A 23,586-nucleotide genomic window follows, 5' to 3' on the forward strand; every position below is an offset into this window, starting at 1 on the left:
AAAAATCAGCTGGGCGTGGTAGCACACGCCTGTAATTCCGGCTACTCGGAAGGTTGAGGTGGAAGGATCGCCGGAACCCAGTGGGTCAAGGCTGTGGTGGCCAGGAGCGGCCACTGCACTCCAGTCTGGGCAACGGAGTGAAACTCCAACTCAAAAAAAAAAAGAAACTTAAGAAACTTTTGGGCAACTCCCTCAGGTCCCCTCCACTGTGGGAGCTTTTCTGTCCTCTCAATAAATCCTGCTTTCAAAAAATAAAAATAAGAAAATTCTGTCATTTGCAACAACGTGGCTAAACCTGGAAGATATTATGCTAAGTGAAATAAGTCAGGCATAGAAAGACAAATACTGCATGATCTCACTTATACATGGAATATCAAAAAGTCAAACTTACAGAAAAAGAGAGTAGAATGGTAATTACCAAAGGCTGGGGGGTTGAGGGAAAGGGAAGATATTGGTCAAAGGGTACAAAGTTCCAGTTAGACAGAGGGAACTAGTTTTGAGATCTATCCAGCAGGGAAACTATAGTCAATAATAATATATTGCATATTTCAAAATAGCTAAAAGAGTAAATTTCAAAGGCCTTAACATGAAAAAAGATAAGTTAGGTGATGGTTATGTTAATTAGTTTGGTTAAATCTTTCCATATTTTATACATACATTAAAACATCACATTGTATTCTGTAAATATATATAATTGTCTACCAAACATTGAACTTGACACATAGTAAGGGCTCAATAAATGGAAGCCATATAATTATTTTTCAACTACTAGATCAGTCTAAGTTAGAATTAAGAAATAAGGAAAACATCTTAGAGCTACTTCCTATTTGAAATTAAGTTTTAAAAAACTGAAATATGCTCAAAATAGAGGAATAGCTGAGAAAAATCTTCTGAATGGAAAATAGAGAGTAAAACATCTACAATTTTCCAGTGCTAAAAGAAAAAAAGACATTGTTATATGACCTACCATCCCACGACTAGAAAGGCAGGAAAGTAGTAACAGATACAGAGATGCATGCAACAGCCTTTTATGAAACACAAAGATTTTTAAAATACCTCCAAGGAAGACTTTGTCTCTAAAAATGCAGAATTATCAAAAAATTAATCTTAAATTGAAGAGAAAGAGGATATGGATTAAATTAAGTACGACCAGTAAGTTAAGTTTGGAAAAGTTACCATTTTATTGCCAAGTGCTTTTAATTCTGAAAATCTGTTATTTACAAATATGGTGGTTAATAATTTTAGTTTCTACTAATGCTTGGCTATTTTAGGTTAGCCAAGTTATAACTCTTTAGTTATAGTCTTAATTATCCCTATAAGAAATGTGGATATCTGGATCACTAAGTCATTTATAAGGTACTGCAATCCATCTGGTAACGTTAGGAAGAAATAAACAACTTTTTTGAGTTCTGGTGTTTCAAAGTCCACCTTATACAAAAACAGAAATGCCAAGAACACGAAAAAAGTATTGAATGAGAGATTGGAGCACACAGAAGAAGGGGCTAAAGTCTATGTCATAAGGACATAGTTTACACTTGATAAATGTTTGTTGGCAGAGAGAGAGGTAGGGAGGGATAGGAAGGAGAAAGCAAGGAATTCCAAGAAGATAAACACACAAAGAAATCCTGAGATAGAAAAAGGAAGTTAAGTAGTTTAGTTAGAATGCATGTTTTGGTGCAAGTAAGGCAATACATGGCAAGAGAAATGTGATCAAACACTTACCTTAACCCACCAAGGAACAACCTCTTGTAGTCAACATTAATTCTACTGATATTTTGTTTTGCAAGCTCTTCAACGGATATAAAACGAGCCACATGCTGAACACCAGGAGCCATGTTCCTGACATAGTTAATATCATGACTTGGCAGCCAAAAAATCTGTGAGGAGAAATAGGAAGTTCTTCAGCAGATAGTCAGTTGTTTAGATACAAACAGCCCCATAAAGAATGGATAGAGTTCGATTTCAGCACCGGTAGTAGACTACAGGGAACAAAGATTCTAATTCTTGGTGAAATTAACTTTTATAATGAGGCTTTTACCAACAGCTCCTTAAATGGGGCTGTTCTGGAGATTTCCATTTACTAGTTAACATCAAAGATCAAAGACCTCCTGTGTATACAAAGCCTTATCCTACCAGAGCAGGTGAGGCGTTGGCAGATGTGGTTGAATGGTGGGAAACAAAAACATCTCTGGTTGATGATGATCAAAATCAACTTGAGAGAAGTCATTTTCTGCCAAAAGGGATGCTATTATGACTCATCTGTGACAATTTCATTTGCAAAAAGATATGTGTTTGTTTTACTCACAGCACTCCCATATTCTGAGAATTTAAGGGATTTGGAACAACTGACTGCCCAAATGCAGAGTTGCTTCTAAAAAACATGAGCAAATGTCTGCTCAAATAAGAATGAGTTGTCCTTTTTATATCATTCATTAATACCAAGTCCTCAAAGCCTTAAAGTTACTCAGGCTCTTTCTAATGGATTTATGTTGGTCATATCACATCGTTATTACACACATTCCTCTTTAACAGGGTGCTGATATTTCACTTGGTTTGGAATAGCAAATGGCCTCAACGATTTCCCCACTGAGGTACATTTAACTGGGTCAATCTTAGATTATCACTTGTAGCTGTATAAGTAGTAATCTTCCCATAGGAAGGAAAATTACTTAAGGATCCCCCACCTCCCAACCTCTATCAAACATCACTGAAACAGACATACCAGACGTTGCTCAATTTTGGAGGCAAGGATCACGCTTATTACATAACGGATAAATGTATGCCTGATAGGATGTTTTGGTGGAGGCCCATTAATATCAAATATCACAAATTTGTTTTCCTTCTTTGCAAGTGTCAATAAGTCAGCTAGTTTTGGAATCGACTGATTTCTTGCTCTTTCTCTATCCGCCTTTGATAGAGGTTTCATATTGAAAAATGGTCTGAGCTAGAAATAAATACATAAAAAATACATTGGTTCCCATCAAAAGCATTTTCCAATTCTCCTGTTATGTATCCTTTTATGGAGCTCTACTTCTATGTTACTCCATTACCACTTAAACCACCAAGCCCTCCAAAATATTACTCCTGGGATAAGAATTGAAAAGGAGATAATTAAAATGTAATCTACATCAGCAATTAGGGTATTTGGAATGATTTCTTCTGTATCCTAGAGCCTGTTGTTTTTGCACTGAAGGTCCTTCATGCTCTCATCTTGACCTTCCTTTCCAGCCTTGTCTTTCATTCCAAGGCAATATATCCCTTTTCAGTCACACTGGCTTTTTGCTGGTACTCTTACCATTTTAGTTTTGAGTAATAGAAAGAATATGTGCTTTGGCTTCAAGTGAATTCAATCACAGCTCTATCCTTCACTTGCCTTCTTTGCCACGTCCACCTGTTAAAATCCTACCCTCAACCTGCAAAGCCCAGTTCAAATGCTATCTCCTTCATGAAGCTTTCCTTAAATATCCCTGAACTAAAAGAGACTTCAAGGCTGGGCATGATAGCTCATGCCTGTAATCCCAACACTTTGGAAGGCTGAGGCAGAAGGAAAGTTTGAATCCAGGAGTTCAAGAGCAGCCTGGGCAAAATAGCGAGACCCTGACTCTACAAAAAATTTTAAAAATAAGCTGGGTGTGATGGTGCACACCTGTAGTCCTAGCTACTAGGGAGGCTGAGTCAGGAAGATATAAAAAGTTTAGGAGTTTGAGGCTGCAGTGAGCTATGACCATGTCACTGCACTCTAGCCTGGGCAACAGAGCAAGAACTTGTCTATAAATATAAGTAAATAAAGAGACTTCAGTGGCTTTAAACCCTAATGGCCCATTTTTATGCCTCTGTAATTATATGTCTCATTTTGCCTTTTATAGTTATTTGCACATGTCTTAGACCAAAGTTCAAATTCTTGCTTGCTGTGCAACCTTGATAAAACCATTTAAATTCTCAAAGTTGTCATTAGACAAAGTAAAAAATGGAGGAGGGAAGGAATAATCTAGGGTTATTCTGAAGATTAAATATAATAAAACATTTACAGGGTCTGGAAGCATGTCTAGAGTACACAGAAAAGTGCACAATTCACATTAGTTCCTTCTCTTTCTCTCTCTGTCTGTCTGTCTCTCTCTCTTTCTCTCTCTCTCTGTCTCTCTCAGTTGGGGTCTCATTCTGTCACCCAGGCTGGAGTGCAATGGCATGATTACAGTTTGCACAGCCTTGACCTGTTGGGCTCAGGTGATCCTTCTGCCTCAGTCTCCCAAGTTGCTATGACTTCAGGTACATGACACCATGCTTGGCTAATTTTTTAAATTTTTTTGTAGAAATGAAGTCCTGCTATATTGCCCAGGCTGGTCTCAAACTCCTGGGTTCAAGTGATCCTCTTGCCTTGGCCTCCTAAAGCGTTGGGATTACAGGCATGAGCCACCATGCCCAGCCAGTTCCTTCACTTTCTATTGACTATCAGAATGTAACTCCCTCATGGCAAGAACTGTCATATACTCTTTGCAATGCACAGCATTTCACCCAACACATAGAAAACCATATATACATGTCTGCTATATTAAATCTAATCAATATCTACTTTTATCATCATTGGCCAATTTTAGATCAGTTGTGGGAGAAGGCAGTGATAAAAGGCTACTTCTTCAGAGAAGGAAGCAGCAGCTACCTCACATTTTCTTAAGACTCAAGTAAGCTCTCTTTTTCTCTACACTACTTTATCTTCATTCTCATTCACATCTTTTCTATTTCTTCTCCTCCTTTACTTTCACATATTTTTCTCAGGAAAGAAACAATCATGCTGCCAATATCCCCAGAAAATTGCTAGACCAGGAGGCAGATAACAGAAGTTGAATTAAGCCATGATCTAGATCTGAGCTGAGGGCTACAACTAAGATTATTCTTAATTCTCAGGAAAATAGAAATTTGCTTCAGAATTTAAGATTTTGTTAGATACTACCAGATCCATGCCAACTGGTTCACTTAATTGTTAATCATTCTTGTGAGAAAAACTTTCAAAAGAACAGGATAAGAAAGACCAAAATGGGAACAAAATTTAAAACAGTAAATATGATAAAGATTAAACAATAGGAGAGTTCAAAAACTAAACTCCAGTAAGCCTTAAATCATATTATGGGATATATCTAGCAGCTGATGTAAATTGAGTCTCTTTTTGTATATAAAATAGGAGAACCTAATCAAGTTACTGGAGCTAAAACTCACAAAAGTGTAGGGGCCCTCCTATGGCTGGGCCTCAGGTTCTCACAAATATTGGAGAAAAAGACCCTCATGCTTCTGACAGGGAGAGTGAAAATAAAACACTTTTAAATACACTGTACTTCTTAAAAAGGCCTATTTTTAAAGGATATCCTGTCCTTTTTTTAATTTGAGTAGGAATCCCACTCTCTGTCTTGTCATTTGTAGAAGATAAGGACAGGACAGAGTAAGTAAAGAGATGGAACTAAAGAGTAAAGAAAGAGATCTAAGAATGAACCCCCCCAAAAATGCTAGAAATAAAAAACACTAACAAAAATAATGCTTTTGATGGTCTAATTAGTAGATTAGACATGGTTGAGGAAAGAATCTCTGAACTTGAGGATATATCAATAGAAACTTGCACAACTGAAAACAAAGAGAAAAAAGATGGAAAAAAAAAATCAGAATAGAATATCCCAGGACTGTGGGACAGCTACAAAAGGTGCAACATATGTGTAATGGTAATATCAAAAGGAGAAAAGAGAGAGAAAGGAAAAGAAGAAACATTTTAAAAAATCATGAGAGAGAATATGCCCCCAATTAATGCCAGATACCAAACTACAAATCGAGGAAACTCAGAGAAAGCCAAATAGAATAAATACCAAAAACATTACACCAAGGCATATTATTTTCAAATTACAGAAAATAAAGATAAAGAAAACAATTCCGGGGGGGGGGAACCAAAGGGGGGAAAAAATCTTACCTATAGAGAAAGATAAAGAATTTCGAGAGGCAGAGCTCCATTAGAGAAGATGAATGAGGTACCCTGCCACCATTGTGAAAACTGGGAAGGAAAGTGGTCTAGCTTGCTTACCACAGAGCAATAGACCTGACCCAATCTCTGTGACCAGCAGATTAACTACTCAGCGGTTGAGTGTGACCCAGAGGGAATATCTTGAAGGCACAAACTCCTGAGGGACAGGACAAGTGATGAGTCTCAGGCACCACACCCCCTATCCCGATTCAGTTGTAGGTTTGGCCAGAAAAAAACAAGGAAGGCCTCCAAAGAGATCAGCGGGCTGACCCAAAACCCTCCTCCCCAGCAATCCTCTGAATTTCAGACCCACACTGGTGGGGCATGACTGAGAGGGATGAACCCAGGCGGGCCCAGATATCAGCAGCAACAGGAGGACTCCACCAGGATAAACCTGGCCGGGGCACCCCCCACCACTACCTGGGGAAGAGACAAAGCCACACCTCCCTATCAGAGGGGATCCCCCAGATCATACTATAGTGGAAGGGGAGGAGTGAAGCCTAATTCACCCCCATTGCCCCCTCCTCCTTCCCTGGGTTGGACACTGGGGAGATTGTGAATGAGGTTGAAGCTCTGCAGGAGACAGTAGAGGGGCAGCTGAGAGGAACAACTACAGAACCTGACACAAGAGGGCAGGTTTTTGTTTGTTTGTTTATTTTCAAATTTTTTTTATATCTTTCCTTTGTGAATGTGTATGTGAGGGTTCAATCTGCATCCCCCCACCCCTTTTGTTTTCTTTCTTGTCTTCTTTTTTTCCCTTTCTTTCTTCTTACATTTTTTTGTTTTTTGTTTATGTGTGTATGTGAAGGATTAAATGTTTATCTTTCAGTTTTTTTGTTTGTTTTTCTTCACTGTTTGTCTCTTTATTTTAGTTTACTGTGTGTGTGAATATATGTGTGAGGGTTCAATTTGAATTCCTTTTTCTTTTTCTTGTTTTCTTTTTCTTCTTTCATTTTGAGTTGGGTGTGTGTATATCTATTTCATTTTCTTGTTTTTATTTTTGTTTTTTGTTTTGCTTTGTTGTTATTCCAGCTTGTTTTGGGGTGTGTGTGTGTCTAATTGTTTTTGGCTTTGGTTTCTGTTTCTGTTGTTCTGAGGGTTTAAAAATATTTAAAAATTTTTTGTCCATCTTATTTCATTCTACTTTTCTACATTCTTCTCATTGCTATTACTGTATCTTGGACTCAGGGGGTAGACACATGTACCCACTGCATCGTCATATAGAGTGGTGGTGGGGAATGGGTCTCAGGGAAACAATACCACAATCAGTGAACATTGTGATTTGCAAGTAGTTTCTGAATCCTAGCTGCCCACCCTCCACCTTATTTGACTCTCAAAATTACAAGAGACAGTACAGCTTCCCACCCACAGCCCTGTTTCAAAATAGAACAAATTAAGAGCTCTGATCAGGTGGCTCAGCCTGTAATCCCGTGCCTTTGGGAGGCTGAGGTGAGTGGATTGCCTGAACCTGCGGGTCCGAGACCCACCTGGACAACTTGGCGAGACCTCATCTCTACAATAAATCAAAAATTAGCTGGACGTGGTAGCGCGCACCTGTAGTTCCAGCTACTCAGAAGGCTGAGGTGGAAGGATTGCCGGAGCCCAGCAGGTCGAGGCTGCAGTGGCAGGAAGCGGCCACTGCACTCCAGTCTGGATGACAGAGTGAGACTCCAACTCAAAAAAAAAAAAAAAGAGCTCTGATCAGAAAAGAATAGAAGGCTGAGCAAACATCAGCAGTGAAAGTCCCCCTCACTGCCACTGAATAATGGAACTAAAGAGAAAAGAAAGAGATCTGTCACAAATTAGGAAAAATCAAAAGAACACAAGTAATTTCCAGTTTAATAGAAAGCACCTGAAAAATCAGACCTTAGATCCCAAACAATGGAAGTCACCAACAACTGGCCCCAGAATACAACAGGGATTAAGGAATGGATGGAAAGAGTGAATAAAACTCAAGAAAGACAAGATGTAACACTGAAAGAACTTGTAACAGAGATTCTGGCCATAAAAAATTTCATCCAGGAAATAAACAACAAGATGACAAGCACAGAAAGCAGAATTAAGAATCTTAATTCTTGCCGGGTTTGGTGGCTCAGCCTGTAATCCCGCGCTTTTGGGAGGCTGAGGTGAGTGGATTGCCTGAGCCCGCGGGTTCGAGACCCGCCTGGGCAGCGAGACCTCATCTCTACAATAACTCAAAAAATCAGCCGGGTGTGGTAGTGCATGCCTGTAATTCCGGCTACTCGGAAGCTTGAGGCGGAAGGATCGCCAGAGCCCAGCAGGCGAGGCTGTGGTGGCTGGGAGCAGCCACTGCACTCCAGTCTGGGTGACAGAGTGAGACTCAACTCAAAAAAAAAAAAAGACTCTTAATTCTTAAGATTCTTTCTCTTAAGCAGAAGAAAGAATCTCAGAACTTGAAGATCAAAACATGGAATTAACCCAATCTGTAAAAAACAGAAAGAAAACTCAGAAAGAAAGAACAAAGTCTACAACAGATGTGCGATTACATCAAGAGGCTGAACCTATGTCTGATTGGTATCTCAGAAGAAGAAAGGGAAATGGAAAATACCCTGGAGCAAGAATTCCAGGAGGTTAGCCAAGAAAACATTCCCCATCTCACCAGAGGTGTGACCATTCAAACACAAGAGATACAGAGAACTCCCACAAGACATCAAATGAGAAGACCAACCCCTAGACACATAGTAATTCACCTACACAAAGTAGGCACAAAAGAAAAAAATCCTAAAGGCAGCAAGAGATAAAGGTCAGACTACCTACCAGGAAAACCAATCAGAATAGCAACAGACCTATCAGCAGAAACACTACAAGCTAGAAGGGGCTGGAGTCCAATATTCAAAGTCCTCAAAGATAAACAATTTCAACCAAGAATTTCCTACCCAGCCAAGCTCAGTTTTGTCAGTGGTGGAGAATTAAAGTCATTCCCAGACATTCAATCCCTAAGAGATTATGCAGCTTCCAGACCAGCTCTACATAAAATGCCTAAAAAGGTATTAAGCACAGAAGAAAGAAAAAAAGAATGACCACACACTTCCCAAGAGAATAGCAGAACACAGAATCAACAGAGAATACATCACAACTATAAACTTGAAAACACACATGTACATCAACCCAAAAGCTAAAAGAAAAACTTTATAAAAACCTTATGACAGGGATAAACAATAACATTTCAATAATTAGCCTGAATGTGAATGGACCAAATGCCCCACCTGAAAAGACACAGATTGACAAAATGGATAAAAAACCATGACCCAATAATTTGCTGCATCCAGGAAACTCATCTCACCACAAGGGATGCACACAGATTCAAAGTTAAAGGATAGAAAAAGAATTTAGAGGTGAATGGATCACAAAAGAAGGCAGGAGTTGTGATCTTAATATCAGACAAAACAACTTTTAAGCTATCAAAAAACTTAAAAGATACAGAATAAAAATAAAAAATTTTTCAAAAGATACAGAAGGACACTAACTAATGATAAAAGGTTCAATCCATCAACAAGAAATATCCATCCACACCGGGCTCGGTGGCTCAGCCTGTAATCCTGTGCCTTTGGGAGGCTGAGGTGAGTGGATTGCCTGAGCCCACGGGTTCGAGACCTGCCTGGGCAACTTGGAGAGACCTCATCTCTACAATAAATAAAAAATTAGCTGGGCAGGGTAGCGCGCGTCTATAGTTCCAGCTACTTGGAAGGCTGAGGTGGAAGGATCGCCGGAGCCCAGCAGGTCGAGGTTGCGGTGGCCGGGAGCGGTCACTGCACTCCAGTCTGGGTGACAGAGTGAGACTCCAACTCAAAAGAAAAAAAAAAAAGAAATATCCATCCTAAACATATATGTACCCAACACAGAAACACCAGCATTTATATAGCAACTACTAAGTAAACAAAAAAAGATATTGACTCTAATACTATTATAGCTGGGGACTTAAATACCCACACCCCACTAACAACCCTAGAGAGATCATCGAGGCAAAAAATCAACAAAGAAATCCAGAACCTCAACTTGACACTCAGCCAAATGGACTTAATAGATACCTACAGAATGCTCCACCTAACAATCACAGAATATACATACTACTCATCACCACCTGAAATGTATTCCAAGATCAATAACATCCTCAGCCATAAATCAAGTATAAACAAATTTCATAAGATTGAAATACTGCCATGTACCTTCTCAAACCATGGTAGAATAAAAATAAATAGCAACACCAACAAAATTCTCCTAAAACCCACAATGACATGGATAGTAAACAGCATGATGCTGAACGATTCCTGAAAACAAATGAAAACAAAGAAACAGTCTGCCAAAGCCTCTGAGATGCCATGAAAACAGTTCTTTTTTTTTTGAGTCAGAGTCCCACTCTGTCGCCCAGGCTGGAGTGCAGTGGCAAGCTTACAGTCAGCCCATCATCGACCTGCTGATCTCAGGCAATTCTTCTGCCTCAGCCTTCCAAGTAGCTGAAACTACAGGTGTGTGCTACCACACCTAGCTAATTTTTTATTTATGGTAGAGATGAGATCTCACCAAGTTGCCTGGGCTGGGCCTTGAACCCATGGGCTCAGGCAATCCACTCACTTCAGCCTCCCAAAGTGCTGGGATTAGAGGCTGAGCCACCGAGCCCAGTCAAAAACAGTTCTAAGAGGAGAATTTATATCTCTACAAACACACATCAAGAAAAATGGAGAGCTCACAAGTTAACAACCTAACAAATCACCTAAGGGGGTTGGAAAGACAAGACCACCAAAACCCTAACTTTAGCAAAAGAATCCAGATCACCAAAGGAAGCCCAAATATGGGACATAGAAGACAAAAATATCACAGAAAAAAATCAACAAAAAAGCTAGTTCTTTGAAAGAATAAAAAAGATTAATGGACTCCTAGCCAGAATTACCAAGAAAGAGAGAGAAAAAGCCCAAATAAACAAAATCAGAAAGGCAAAAGATCAAATCACAATTGACCCCAAAGAAATACAAAAGATTATTGGAAATTACTATGAACACCTGTATGGAAACAAACTTGATAACCTAAACGAAATGGAGGACTTTCTAACATCACACAACCTCCCAAGGCTGAAACAAGAAAACACTGAGACACTAAATAGACCAATAACAACCCAGGAAATTGACTCTGTCATAAGAAAACTGCCTACAAAAAGAAGCCCTGGACTGGATGGCTTTTCACTGGAATTCCACAAAACGTACAAGGAGGAGCTGACACAAATCCTATTGAAAGTATTCCAGGCAACTGAGAAAGATGGAATTCTCCCCAAATCATTTTATGAAGCTAACATTACACTGATACACAAACCAGGTAAAGATCCAACAAAAAAAGAGAAACTACAGGCCAATATCCCTAATGAACATAGATGCAAAAATCTTCAACAGGATCCTAGCAAATTGGATCTAACAGCATGTCTCAAAAATCATCTACTATAATACTACAAGAAAGGGATTGGCAGCAGCAGACCCTGAACATATACCATAAGACTATAAGAATGGAATTGGCTGTAGCAGGACACTGCTGCGGTGAGGGTGGGGACAAACATCAAAGGGTACCTGATCTCAAACCAGGAAAAATGCAGACCAAAGGGAGGCCCACACTTTACCTGTATGATGACCACTTGTATGCCTAATCCTTAATATACCCCACATCTTTAAAATAAAAAAAGATTAAAAAAAAACAATTTCATCTGACTTCTCAGAAACTACACGAGTAAGAAGAGAGTGGAGAAAAATATTTAAAGTTTTGATAGAAAAACACCAACCTAAAATTCAGTGCCCTGAAAAATGATCCTTCAAAAGCAAAAAAAAAGACTGTTTCAGACAAACAAAAATTGAGTAAATTTGTTACCAGTAGATGTGCCTTGCAAGAAATATTAAAAGAAGTTCTTCAGAGAGAATTAAAATCAGGTACAAGCCAAAAGCTCATATCTTTATAAAGAAAGGGGGAGTGCTGAGAGTAAGTGAAGATAAAATTAAAACTTTTTATTTTTCATATTCTTAACTGGCATAGCAGATAACAGTTTGCTCTGTCCCTTAACTGGAGGCAGACTATTGCACCTCATCCAGCCATCACCTTTGCATCCTCCCTTTAGGGGAAGGTCTTTCCACACCAAAACCAGTCCATACTTTCTGGGAAAAGTGACTGCACAGATATCAACATAAGGCAACAAGAAACATGAAAAAAACAAAGAAACATATCAACACCAAAAGAAAACAATCCCAAAGAAAGAGATTTATAGACTGCCTGACAAAGAACTCAAAATAATTGTTTTAAGGAAGTTCAGAAAACCTCAAGAGGACACAAAGAAACAACTTGATGAAATCAGGACAATTCATGAACAAAATAAGAAATTTAACAGAGAGAAATTATTTTTTAAAATCAACAGAAATTTTGGAATGAATAAAAAATGCAATAGAGAACATTAACAGCAGAATTAAGCCAAAGAGAGAGTCTGTGAACTTGACAAAATCTTATTTGAAAATATATAGTTAGTTCAAATTACACTATAAGACTACAGTAACTAAAACAGCATGGTATTGGTAAAAGAATAAACAGATAAATGGAACAGGATAGAGAACCCATAAATAAAATCACATGCCTACAACCGACTGGTTTGCAACAAAGCCAACAAAAATGAACAAAAAGGATATACTAGTCAATAAATGGTGCTGAGAAAATTGGCTCACCATATGCAGAACAATGAAACTGGACCCCTATCTCTCATCATATTCAAAATTTAACTCAAGATAAAGACTTAAATATAAGACCTGAAACTTTTCCTAGAAGAAAATCTAGGACACACTTCTATACATTGGCCTGGGCAAAGAATTTATAGCTAAGACCCCAAAAGCAAATCCAAACAAACAAACAAAATAAGTGGGACTTAATTAAACTGAAAAGCTTCTGCACAGCAAAATAAATAATCAACAGAGTGAACAGTAACCCTTCTGAGTGGGAAAAAGTATTTACAAAGCATGCCTCAGACAAAGGGCTAACATCCAGAATCTACAAGGAACTCAAGAGACTCCACATGAAAAAAAAATCAAAAAATGGTCAAAGGACATGAATAGACACTTCTCAAAAGAAGACACACAAGTGGCTAAAAAAACCTATGAAAAAATGCTCAACATCACTAATCATCAGAGAAATGCACATGAGAGCCAAAATGAGATATCACCTCACATCAGTCAGAATGGTTATTATTAGAAAGTCATAGAGCAATAGATGTTGGCACCATTATGTAGAAAAGGGAGCATTCATTCACTGTTGTTAGTATTGTAAACTAGTTCAACCTCTATGGAAAACAGTACAGAGACTTCTCAAAGAACTAAAAGTTGAATTACCATGTGACCCAGCAATCCCATTATTAGGATCTACTCAAAGGAAATCAGCATATAAAAAAGATACCTAAGCCGGGCTCGGTGGCTAAACCTGTAATCCCGCACCTTTGGGAGGCTGAGGTGAGTGGATTGCCTGAGCCCGCGGGTTTGAGACCCGCCTGGGCAGCGAGACCTCATCTCTACAATAAATCAAAAAATCAGTCGGGCGTGGTAGCGCATGCCTGTAATTCCGGCTACTTGTAAGGCTGAGGCGGAAGGATCACCGGAGCCCAGCAGGTCGAGGCTGCGGTGGTCGGGAGCGGCCACTGCACTCCAGTCTGGGCAACAGAGTGAGACTCCAACTCAAAAAAAAAAAAAAAAAAAAAAAAAGATACCTGTACTCGTATGTTCATTGCAGCACTGTTCACAATAGCAAAATCATGGAACCAAGCTAAGTGCCCACTAATGATTAATTGGATAAAGAAAATATGGTATCTATACACCACAGAATAATATGCAGCCATAAAAAAGAATGAAATCATGTCCTTTGCAACAACATAGATGGAGCTGGAAGTCATCATCCTAAGTAAAGTGACTCAGAAACAGAAAACCAAACACCATAAATTTTCACCTATACGTAGGCGCTAAATGCCCACAAAGATGGAAACAACAGACACTGTGGACACCAAGAAGGGAGGAGGTGAGGAGAAGGGTTAGGTTTCAGAAATTACCTATTGGGTACAATGTTCACTATCTGGGGAATGGGCCACCTGAGGCCCAGTCCTCACCGCTATATAATATGTTCATGTAAAACATGGATGTGTACTCCTTGAATATAAAATAAAAATGGGAGGAAAAAAATTAAGTAAATATTTAAAAAGAAAGTATATAGTCAGAGGATAAAAAAGAAAAAATAATAAAAAAGGAATGAGAAAAGCCTATGGAATTTATGACACAGTATCAAGAAGTAACATTGACATTCTCATATTATAGATGTCTAAACAGGAAAAAAGAAAGAGAAAGGGACAGAAGGGTTATTTAAAGAAATAATAGTCAAAAAATTTCAAAGCTGGGGAAATATATAAGTATCCATGCACAAGAAGCTCAAATGTCTCCAATCAGGTTCAACTAAGAATATACCAAGACATATTATAATCAGGCTGCCAAACTCAAAGACTAAAAGCAGTAAGAAAAGAGAAGTATATCACACACAAGAAAATTACAAAAAGGTTATAAGCACATTTCTCAGTATAAACCTAAGCCAGGAGAGAATGGGATGATATATTTGAAGAACTGAAGGGAAAAACAAAACAAAAACTGCTGACCATGAATACTTGACAAAGCTGTCCTTAAATGAAAGAGAGACACACTTTCCTAGACAAACAAAAGCTGGGGAAAATTTTCACCATTAGACCTGCCCTACAAGTAATACTAAAGTGAGTTCTTCAAGTTAAAAGAAGAGGATGCTAATTAGCGACACGAAAATATATGTGTATAAAGCTCACCGGCAAAAGTAAGTATATAGTCAAACTCAAAATACTCTCGTCCTCTAATGGTGGTACAAAAATTATATTTTTAATATGAAGATTAAAAGACAAAACTTTAAAGAAAGTTTTTGTAGCTACAATAATTTGCTAAGGGATACATAATATAAAAAGATGTAAATTGAGACATCACAAACATAAAATGCATGGAAGGAATAAATGTGTAGAGTTTTTATATATGTTTTCAAAATTAAGTTGTTATCAGCTTAAAATATCTAGTTATAATTATAAGATGTTTCATGTAAGCCTCATGATAATAAAAAACCAAAAACCTGTAGTAGATGCACCACAAAAGTAAGGAATCAAAGTATACCACGAAAATAAGGCAATCAAAAAGAAAAAGAAGACAGGAAGAGAAACAAAGAAACAGAGGATCTGCAAAACAACCAAGAACAACTAACAAAATGGCAGTCGTAAGTCCTTACCTATCAATAGTTACTTTGAATGTAAATAAATTAAATTCTGCAATCAAAAGATATGGAGTGGCTGAGCAGATTTTTTAAAAATACAAACAAGCCCTAACTGTATGCTACCTGCAAGAGACTCACTTCACCTTTAAGGACATGCATAGACTGAAATGCAGGAATAGATAATGATATTCCATGCAAATGAAATCTGAAAAAGAGAAGGGGTAGCTAAACTTAGATAAAACAGACTTTAAGTCAAAAACCTTAAAAAGAGACAAGGGTTATTATATAATGATATATAAAGGGATCAATTCATCAATAGGATATAAGTGTAAATATATATGCACAAAGTTTGGAGCACCTAAATTTATAAAGCAAATATTAATAGAGCTGAAGGAAGAAACAGACTGCAATACAACAACAATAAGGGACTTCAACATTTCACTTTCATCAATGGACAGATCATCCAGACAGAATATCAATAAGCGAACATTAAACTTAAACTGTACTTTAGACCAAATGGACCTAAAAGACATATATAGAACATCACTCCCAAGAGCAGCAGAATACGCATTCAAGGATGCATAGAACATACTCCAGGAAAGATCATATGTTAGGCCACAAAACATGTATTATAACAAATTTTAAAACAATGAAATCATATAAAGTATCTTTTCTGACCACAACGGTAAGCTGTAATTTGGAAAAAATCACTAACAGATGAAAATTAAACATGCTCCTGAATAACCAATGGGTGAAAGAAGAAATTACAAGGAAAATTTAAAAATATCTTGAGACAGTTCTGGTTGGGAAGACGGTGGCCGAGCCAGTTGGATTATGTGAGTCCCTGTGTGAGTGAGTGAGTGTATGGAAAATTTTGTGTATGTGCTGGTGAGCGAGTGGGTGTGTGAGTGGCTGACTGAGTGAGGGCTAGGGAGCTAGCGGCCAGGGCTCTCCTGGTACAGTGGCTGATGCCACAGCTGCTGGGCTTGAACCCCAGAGCTTCCCAGGACGCAGAAGCCAAGTGCCATTTTCTTTTTCTTTTCTTTTTTTTTTAAATCAACAAAACAAGAAAATGCGGAAATAGACAGTCTAAGTGGGGGCTCGTAAGCAAGAGGCCAGGCCCCTGGTGTAACAACTGGTGCTGTAGCTTCTCTGCTTGCTCCCCCGCTCTTCCCAGGTTGCAGAAGCTGAGCACCATTTTTTTAAAGGGACAAAAATTTTCCTGTGAGGAAGCAGTGGGGAGAGACTATTGCCCCAGGCTCTCTCTCACCATTGCAGCAGGAGAGACTGCTGGTTCTAGGCTCTGCCTCACCACTTCAGCACCTGGCAGGGCACTGGCAGCAGGGGCTGTGGAGGGAACCCAGAGGCAAAGTCCCAAGGAAGCGGACAAGAGAGGCACCCCACCACCATCTTGAAGGTGGGGCAGGAAGGTGCTTCAGCTTGTTCACCATGGAGCAACAGACCTGATCCCTGTGACTAGTGGACCAACTACCCAAGGATTGATCATGACCCAGAGGGAATATCCTGAAAGTACAAACTTCGGAGGGACCTGATGAGTACTGAGTTCCAGGCACTCAATCCCTTACCCTGATCCAGCTGCAGGACAAAGGGTGTGACCAGACAAGGACAAGGAAGGACTCCAAAGAGATCAGTGGTGAGTCTGGGGCTGACCCAAACCCTTTCCTCCTCAGCAATCCTCTGAACGTCAGACCCACACAGCAGGGCCACAATTGAAAGGGACCAACCCTGGCAGAGCCTGGACATCAGTTGCAATAGGAGAACTCCATTCCGGGATAGACCTGGCTAGGGCACCCCCGTGAGTACATAACTGGGGAAGAGACAGCCCTGCACCTTCCCACCACCGGAGGAGATCTCCCTGACCATACTGCAGCCCCACCCACTTCTGCTCCTCCTCCTGCCCTGCTCTGTACATTGAGGAGACGGTGAAAGAGGTGGCTCTGCAGGAGAGAGCAGAGGATCAGAACAAATACAAAGCCTGCCACAAGAGGGCAGGGTTTTTTTTTATTTTAAAATTTTTAAAATTAAAAAAAAAAAAAAGTTGACATTTTTAGTTCATCTATTTTTAAAATATTTTCCCTTTGTGCATGAATGTGTATGTGAGGGTTTGATCTGCATCCCCCCCCCAACATTTTTTATTTTCTTTTTCAGTTTCTTTCTTCTTTTATTTGTCGTTTTCTGTTTATATGTGTATGTGAATAACTGTTCATCTTTAAATTTTGTTGTTGTTGGTTTGTTTTTGCTCTTTTGTTATGAGTTTTTTATTTTCATTTTTTATAGTTTAAGGTGTGTGTCAGTATATGTGTGAGGGTTCAATCTGAATTCCTTTTTTTTTGTTCTGGTCTTTCTGTTTTTCTTCTCCATTCACTTTGTGCTAGGCATGTATGTGTGTGTTTAGTTTTCTTGTTTTTTTTTGTTGTTGTTTGTTTTGTTTCACTTTGTTGTTATTCCAGTTTGTTTTGGGGTGTGTGTGTGTGTCTGTGTGTGTGTGTTCAATTGTTTTTTGCATAGATTTCTGTTTTGCATCATTGTGTAGAATGGTGGTGAGGAGTGGGTCTCAGGGAACACATATCACAATAAGAAAACATTGTAATTTGCAAGTAGTATCTGAAACCTAGTGCCCCATCCCCTACTATATTCGAATTTCAATAACTATAAGAGACAGCAAAGCTTCTCATCCACCATCCTATTTCAAAATAGAACAAATTCAGAGCCTGAATTAGGGAAGAACAGAGGACTGAGCAAACATCAGAAGGGAAAACCTCTCCCACTGACACTGAATAACAGAACTAAAGAGAAAAACAAGAGATCTGTCACAAATGAGGAAAAACCAAAAGAAAACCACTGGCAATTTCAAGTGTACCAAAGACAAAACTCCTGAAAAATCAGACCTTGGTGCCAAAACAATGGAAGTCACCAGGGACTGGCCCCAGGATATGACAGGGATTAGGGAATGGATGGAAAGAGTGAATAAGACTCAAGAAAGACAAGATGCAACACTATAACAGAGATTTGGCAATAAAAAATTTCATCCAGGAAATAAATAACAAGATGAAAGCCTGGAAAGCAGAATTAATCTAGCTGAAGAAAGAATCCCAGAACTTGAAGATCAGAACATGGAATTAACCCAATCTGTAAAAAACATCGAAAGAAGACTCAAAAAGAAAGAAGAAAGCCTACAAGAGATATGTGATTATATCAAGAGGCCAAACCTACGCCTGATTGGTATCCCAGAAGAAGAAAGGGAAATGGAGAACAACTTGGAGTAAGTATTCCAGGAGGTATCCAAGAAAACTTTCCCCATCTCATCAGAGATGTGACCAGTCAAGCACAAGAGATACAAAGAACCCCCATAAGACATCAAATGAGAAGACCAACCACTAGACACATAGTAATTTGCCTACACAAAATAGGCACAAAAGAAAAAATCTAAAGGCAGCAAGAGAGAAAGGTCAGACTACCTACCAGCAAAAACCAATCAGAATAGCAGCAGACCTATCAGCAGAAACACTACGAGCAAGAAGGTACCGAAGCCCTATATTCAAAGTCCTCAAAAATAAACAATTTCAACCAAGAATTTCCTATCCAGCCAAGCTCAGTTTCATCAGTGATAGAGAATTAAAATCCTTCTCAGACATCCAATCCCTAAGAGATTATGCAGCCTCCAGATCAGCTCTACAGGAGACACTTAAAAAGGTATTAAGCACAGAAGAAAGAAAAAAAAAATGACCACACACTTCTCAAGAGAACAGCAGAGCACAGATCAACAGAGAATACAGCACAAAAAGAAACCTGAAATACACTCATGCATCCACCCCAAGGCCAAAATAAAACAAGCAAAGAAAGAAAAAACTTTAAAAGAACCTCATGACAACAATAAATAATCACAATTAAATAATCAGCCTGAATGTGAATGAACTAAATGCACCACTGCAAAGACGCAGAATGGCAAACTAGATAAAGAACCATGACTCAATTATTTGCTGCATACAGGAAACTCATCCCATCACAAGGGACACACACAGACTCAAAGTTAAAGGATGGAAAACAAGTTTCCAGGCAAGTGGATCACAAAAGAAGGCAGGAGTTGCAATCTTAATATAAGACAAAACAGCCTTTAAACTATCAAGAATCAAAAAAGATGAAGAAGGTCACTATACAATGATAAAAGGTTCAATCCATCAACAAGAAATATCCATCCTAAACATATATGCACCCAACACAGACGTACATTTATAAAACAACTACTAAGTAAACTAAAAAAAGATATTGACTCTAACACTATTATAGCAGGGGACTTGAATATCCCGCTAACAGCCATAGATAGATCATCGAGGCAAAAAATCAACAAGGAGATGCAGAACCTAAACTTGACACTGGACCAAATGGACTTCATAGGTAGCTACAGACTATTCCACCCAACAACCACAGAATATACATTCTATGCATCACTACATGGAATGTGTTCCAAGATTGATCACATCCTTGGCCATAAATCAAGCATAAACAAATTTCATAAGGTTGAAATATTGCCATGCACCCTCTCAGACCACAGTGGAATAAAAATAAATATCAACACCACAACATTTCCCCAAAGCCCACAAAGACATGAACTCTAAACAGCATGATGCTGAACAACTACTGGGTCAACACTGAAATCAAAGCAGAAATTAAAAGATTCCTGGAAACAAATGAAAATGAAGAAACATTTTACCAAAACCTATGGGATGCCATAAAATCAGTTCTAAGAGGGGAATTTATATCTCTATGAGCACACATCAAGAAAGTGGAAAGATCACAAGTGGAGAGCCTAACATATCATCTAAAGGAGCTGGAAAGAGAAGACCACCAAAACCTCAACTTTAACAGAAGAATCCAAATCACCAAAATAAGAGCCCAAATACAGGACATAGAAGACAAAAATATCATAGAAGACATCAACAGAACAAAAAGCTGGTTCTTTGAAAGAATTAACAAGGTTGATGTTCTCCTGGTCAGAATGACCAAGAAAAAGAGAGAAAAGGCCCAAATAAACACAGTCAGAAATAGAAAAGATCAAATCACAACTAACTCTGAAGAAATACCAAAGACTATCAGAGATTACTACGTACACCTATATGGAAACAAACTTGATAACCTAAACGAAATGGAGGACTTTCTGACATCACACAACCTCCCCAGGTTGAAACAAGAAGACACTGAGACATTAAATAGACCTATAACAACCCAGGAAATTGACTCTGTCACACGAAACTACCTACTAAAAAAAAAAAAGCCCTGGACTGGATGGCTTTCCAGCAGAATTCTACAAAATGTATAAGGAGGAGCTGATACCAATCCTATTGAAAGTACTCCAGGCAATTGAGAAAGATGGAATTCTCCCCAAATCATTTTACAAAGCTAACATCACACTGATACCCAAACAGGGTAAAGATCCAACAAAAAAAGAAAACTACAGGCCAATGTCCCTTATGAACACAGTTGCAAAAATCCTCAACAAGATTCTAACAAATCAGATCTAAAAACACATCTCAAAAATCATCCACCATGACCAAACAGGCTTCATCCCCAGAATGCAGGGCTGGTTCAACATTCACAAGATCATAAATGTAATTAAATACATCAACAGATGTGAAAACAAGAACCACATGATTATCTCATTGGAAGCAGAAAAAGCTTTTGATAAAATCCAGCATCACTTCTTGATAAAAACCCTCCAACACCTAGGTACAGAAGGAACATACCCCAAAATAGTAAGTAACATCTATGATAAATCCACAGCTAACATATTGCTAAATGGACAGACTAGAAATATTTCCCCTGAAAACTGGAACAAGACAAGGCTGCCCACTCTCACCCCTTTTGTTCAATATTGGAAGTCCTAGCCCAGGGAATTAGACAAGAGAAGGAAATCAGGGGTATCCAAACAGGAAAAGAGGAAGTGAAGTTATCCCTCTTTGCTGATGATATAATTCTACACCTTGAAAATCCAAGAGAATCTGTCAAAAACCTGCTTGCACTGATAAAAGACTATGGCAAAGTCTCAGGGTATAAAGTAAATGTGCAAAAGACAATTACATTCCTATATACCAACAACAAGCAGGCAGAGACCCAAATTAAAAGCACAATCCCCTTCACAATAGCCTCACAAAAAATGAAATACCTCGGCATCTTCCTAACCAGAGAAGTGAAAGACCTTTACAATGAGAACTACAAACACTGCTCAAAGAAATCCAAGAAGACACAAACAAATAGAAAAATATTCCATGCTCATGGCTAGGAAGAAACAACATTGTTAAAATGTCCATCTTACTAAAGGCAATCTATAGGAAATACCCATTAAGTTACCAACATCATTCTTCTCAGACCTGGAAATGAAAATACAGAAATTCATATGGAAACAAATGACCACGAATAGTCAAAACAATCCTTAGCAAAAGAAGCAAAGCAGGAGGTATCACACTTCCAGACTTCAAACTTTACTATAAGGCTACAGTAATCAAAACAGCCTGGTATTGGTACAAGAACAGGCATATAGACCAATGGAACAGAGTAGAGAGTCCAGAAACAAAGCCTCAATTTCTCAGTCAACTTATCCTTGACAAAGCCTCCAACAACAATCACTGGGAGAGGAGAACCTGTTCAGTAAATGGTGCTGGGAAAATGGGCTGATCACATGCAGAAGGTTGAACCAGGACCCCTACCTATCACCATACACAAAATTAACTCTACATGGATCAAAGACCTAAATGTAAAACTTCAAACCATAAGAATCTTAGAAAACTCAGGAGACACCCTTATGGAAATTGGAACTGGCAATCAATTCCTATTCAGAACCCTAAATGCCCATACCTTAAGAAATAAAATAGACAAGTGGGACCTCATCAAACCAATGAGCTTCTGCAAAGCAAAAGAAACCATCAAGAGAGCTGGGAAACAGCCCACAAAATGGGAAAAAAAATTTGCCAGCTGTATATCTGACAAAGGCCTAACATCTAGGATCTACAAGGAACTCAAACGCACTGAAAGGAAAAATACAAACAGCCACATTAAAGGCGGGCACAAGATATGAATAGACACTTCTCAAAAGAAGATATATGGGCTGCCAACAGACACATGAAAAAGTGCTCAGCCTTACTCATTATCAGAGAAATGCAAACCAAAACCACACTGAGATACCACCTAGCCCCAGTAAGACTGGCCATCATTAATAAAACAACAACAGGTGCTGGTGAGGATGTGGAGAAAAAGGACACTTCTACACTGCGGGTGGGAATGCAAACTAGTGCAACCTCTTTGCAAGGCAATGTGGTAAATTCTGAAAGAACTGGAAATTGACCTGCCATATGACCCAGCTATTTCCCTGTTGGGAATATACCCAGAGGAACTCAAGTCATTCTACAAAAAAGATACCTGCACACGTGATTTGTTGCAGCTCTATTCACAATATCAAAAACATGGAACCAACCATGTTGCCCATCAAAGCTGGGCTGGATAAAAAAAATGTGGTACATATACACAATGGAATACTATGCAGCCATAAAGAAGGACGATTATATGTACTTCGCAGTAACTTGGATGGATTTAGAGTCGATCATACTCAGTGATCTATCACAGAAACAAAGAACAGGGTACCATATGTTCTCACTCATAAGCAGACCCTCAACAGTTATAATACTATAAGAAAGGGATTGGGAGTAGTGGGAAACTGTCAGGAGTGGGAGGGTGGGATTGGCAGTTGAAGGAAACTGCTAGAGGAGGCAGGAGCATACCTCATCAACAAGGGTATCTGCATAATCAATGTTTATATACCTAACCCTGAATTGTACCTCACATCTTTATAATTTAAATAAATAAATAAATAAAATATCTTAAGACAAATACAAATTAAATATAATACATGAAAACTTACAGGATGCAGCAAAAGCGACTCTAAGAGGGAAGTTTATAGACAATAATCCCTTGCATCAAAAAAAGGATAAGCATGATGGCTCACGTTTGCAATTTCAGTGCTATGGGAGGTCAATGAGGGAGGAGTACTTGAGGCAAGGAGTTCAAGACCAACCTGGGCAACACAGCGAGACCACGTCTCTACAAAAAAAAAAAATTGAAATAGAAAAGAAAATTAGCCAGACTTGGTGGCTCAGCCTGTAATCCCAGCGCTTTGGAAGGCTGAAGTGAGTGAACTGTCTGAGCCCGTGGGTTCAAGACCCGCCTGGGCAGCGAGACCTCATCTCTACAATAAATCAAAAAATCAGCCGGGCGTGGTAGCGCAC

The 23,586-nt window shown here is 38.8% G+C and overlaps 1 protein-coding gene across 1 annotated transcript in view; it reads right to left on the reverse strand.

Moving 5' to 3' along the window:
- The window catches only part of GDPD4 (glycerophosphodiester phosphodiesterase domain containing 4), a 124,732-nt gene that overhangs the window by 23,404 nt on the left and 77,742 nt on the right, over positions 1-23,586 (reverse strand). Inside the window, exons 11-12 of the mRNA XM_021715742.1 lie at positions 2,723-2,944; positions 1,723-1,877 (exon numbers count right to left, since the gene is read on the reverse strand). Coding sequence (XP_021571417.1) covers positions 1,723-1,877; positions 2,723-2,944 — 377 coding nt within the window. The remainder of the gene's footprint in view (positions 1-1,722; positions 1,878-2,722; positions 2,945-23,586) is intronic.

Source organism: Carlito syrichta, unplaced genomic scaffold (genome assembly GCF_000164805.1).
Source record: "Carlito syrichta isolate Samal-C Ts95f unplaced genomic scaffold, Tarsius_syrichta-2.0.1 Scaffold307339, whole genome shotgun sequence".
NCBI lineage: Eukaryota > Metazoa > Chordata > Mammalia > Primates > Tarsiidae > Carlito > Carlito syrichta.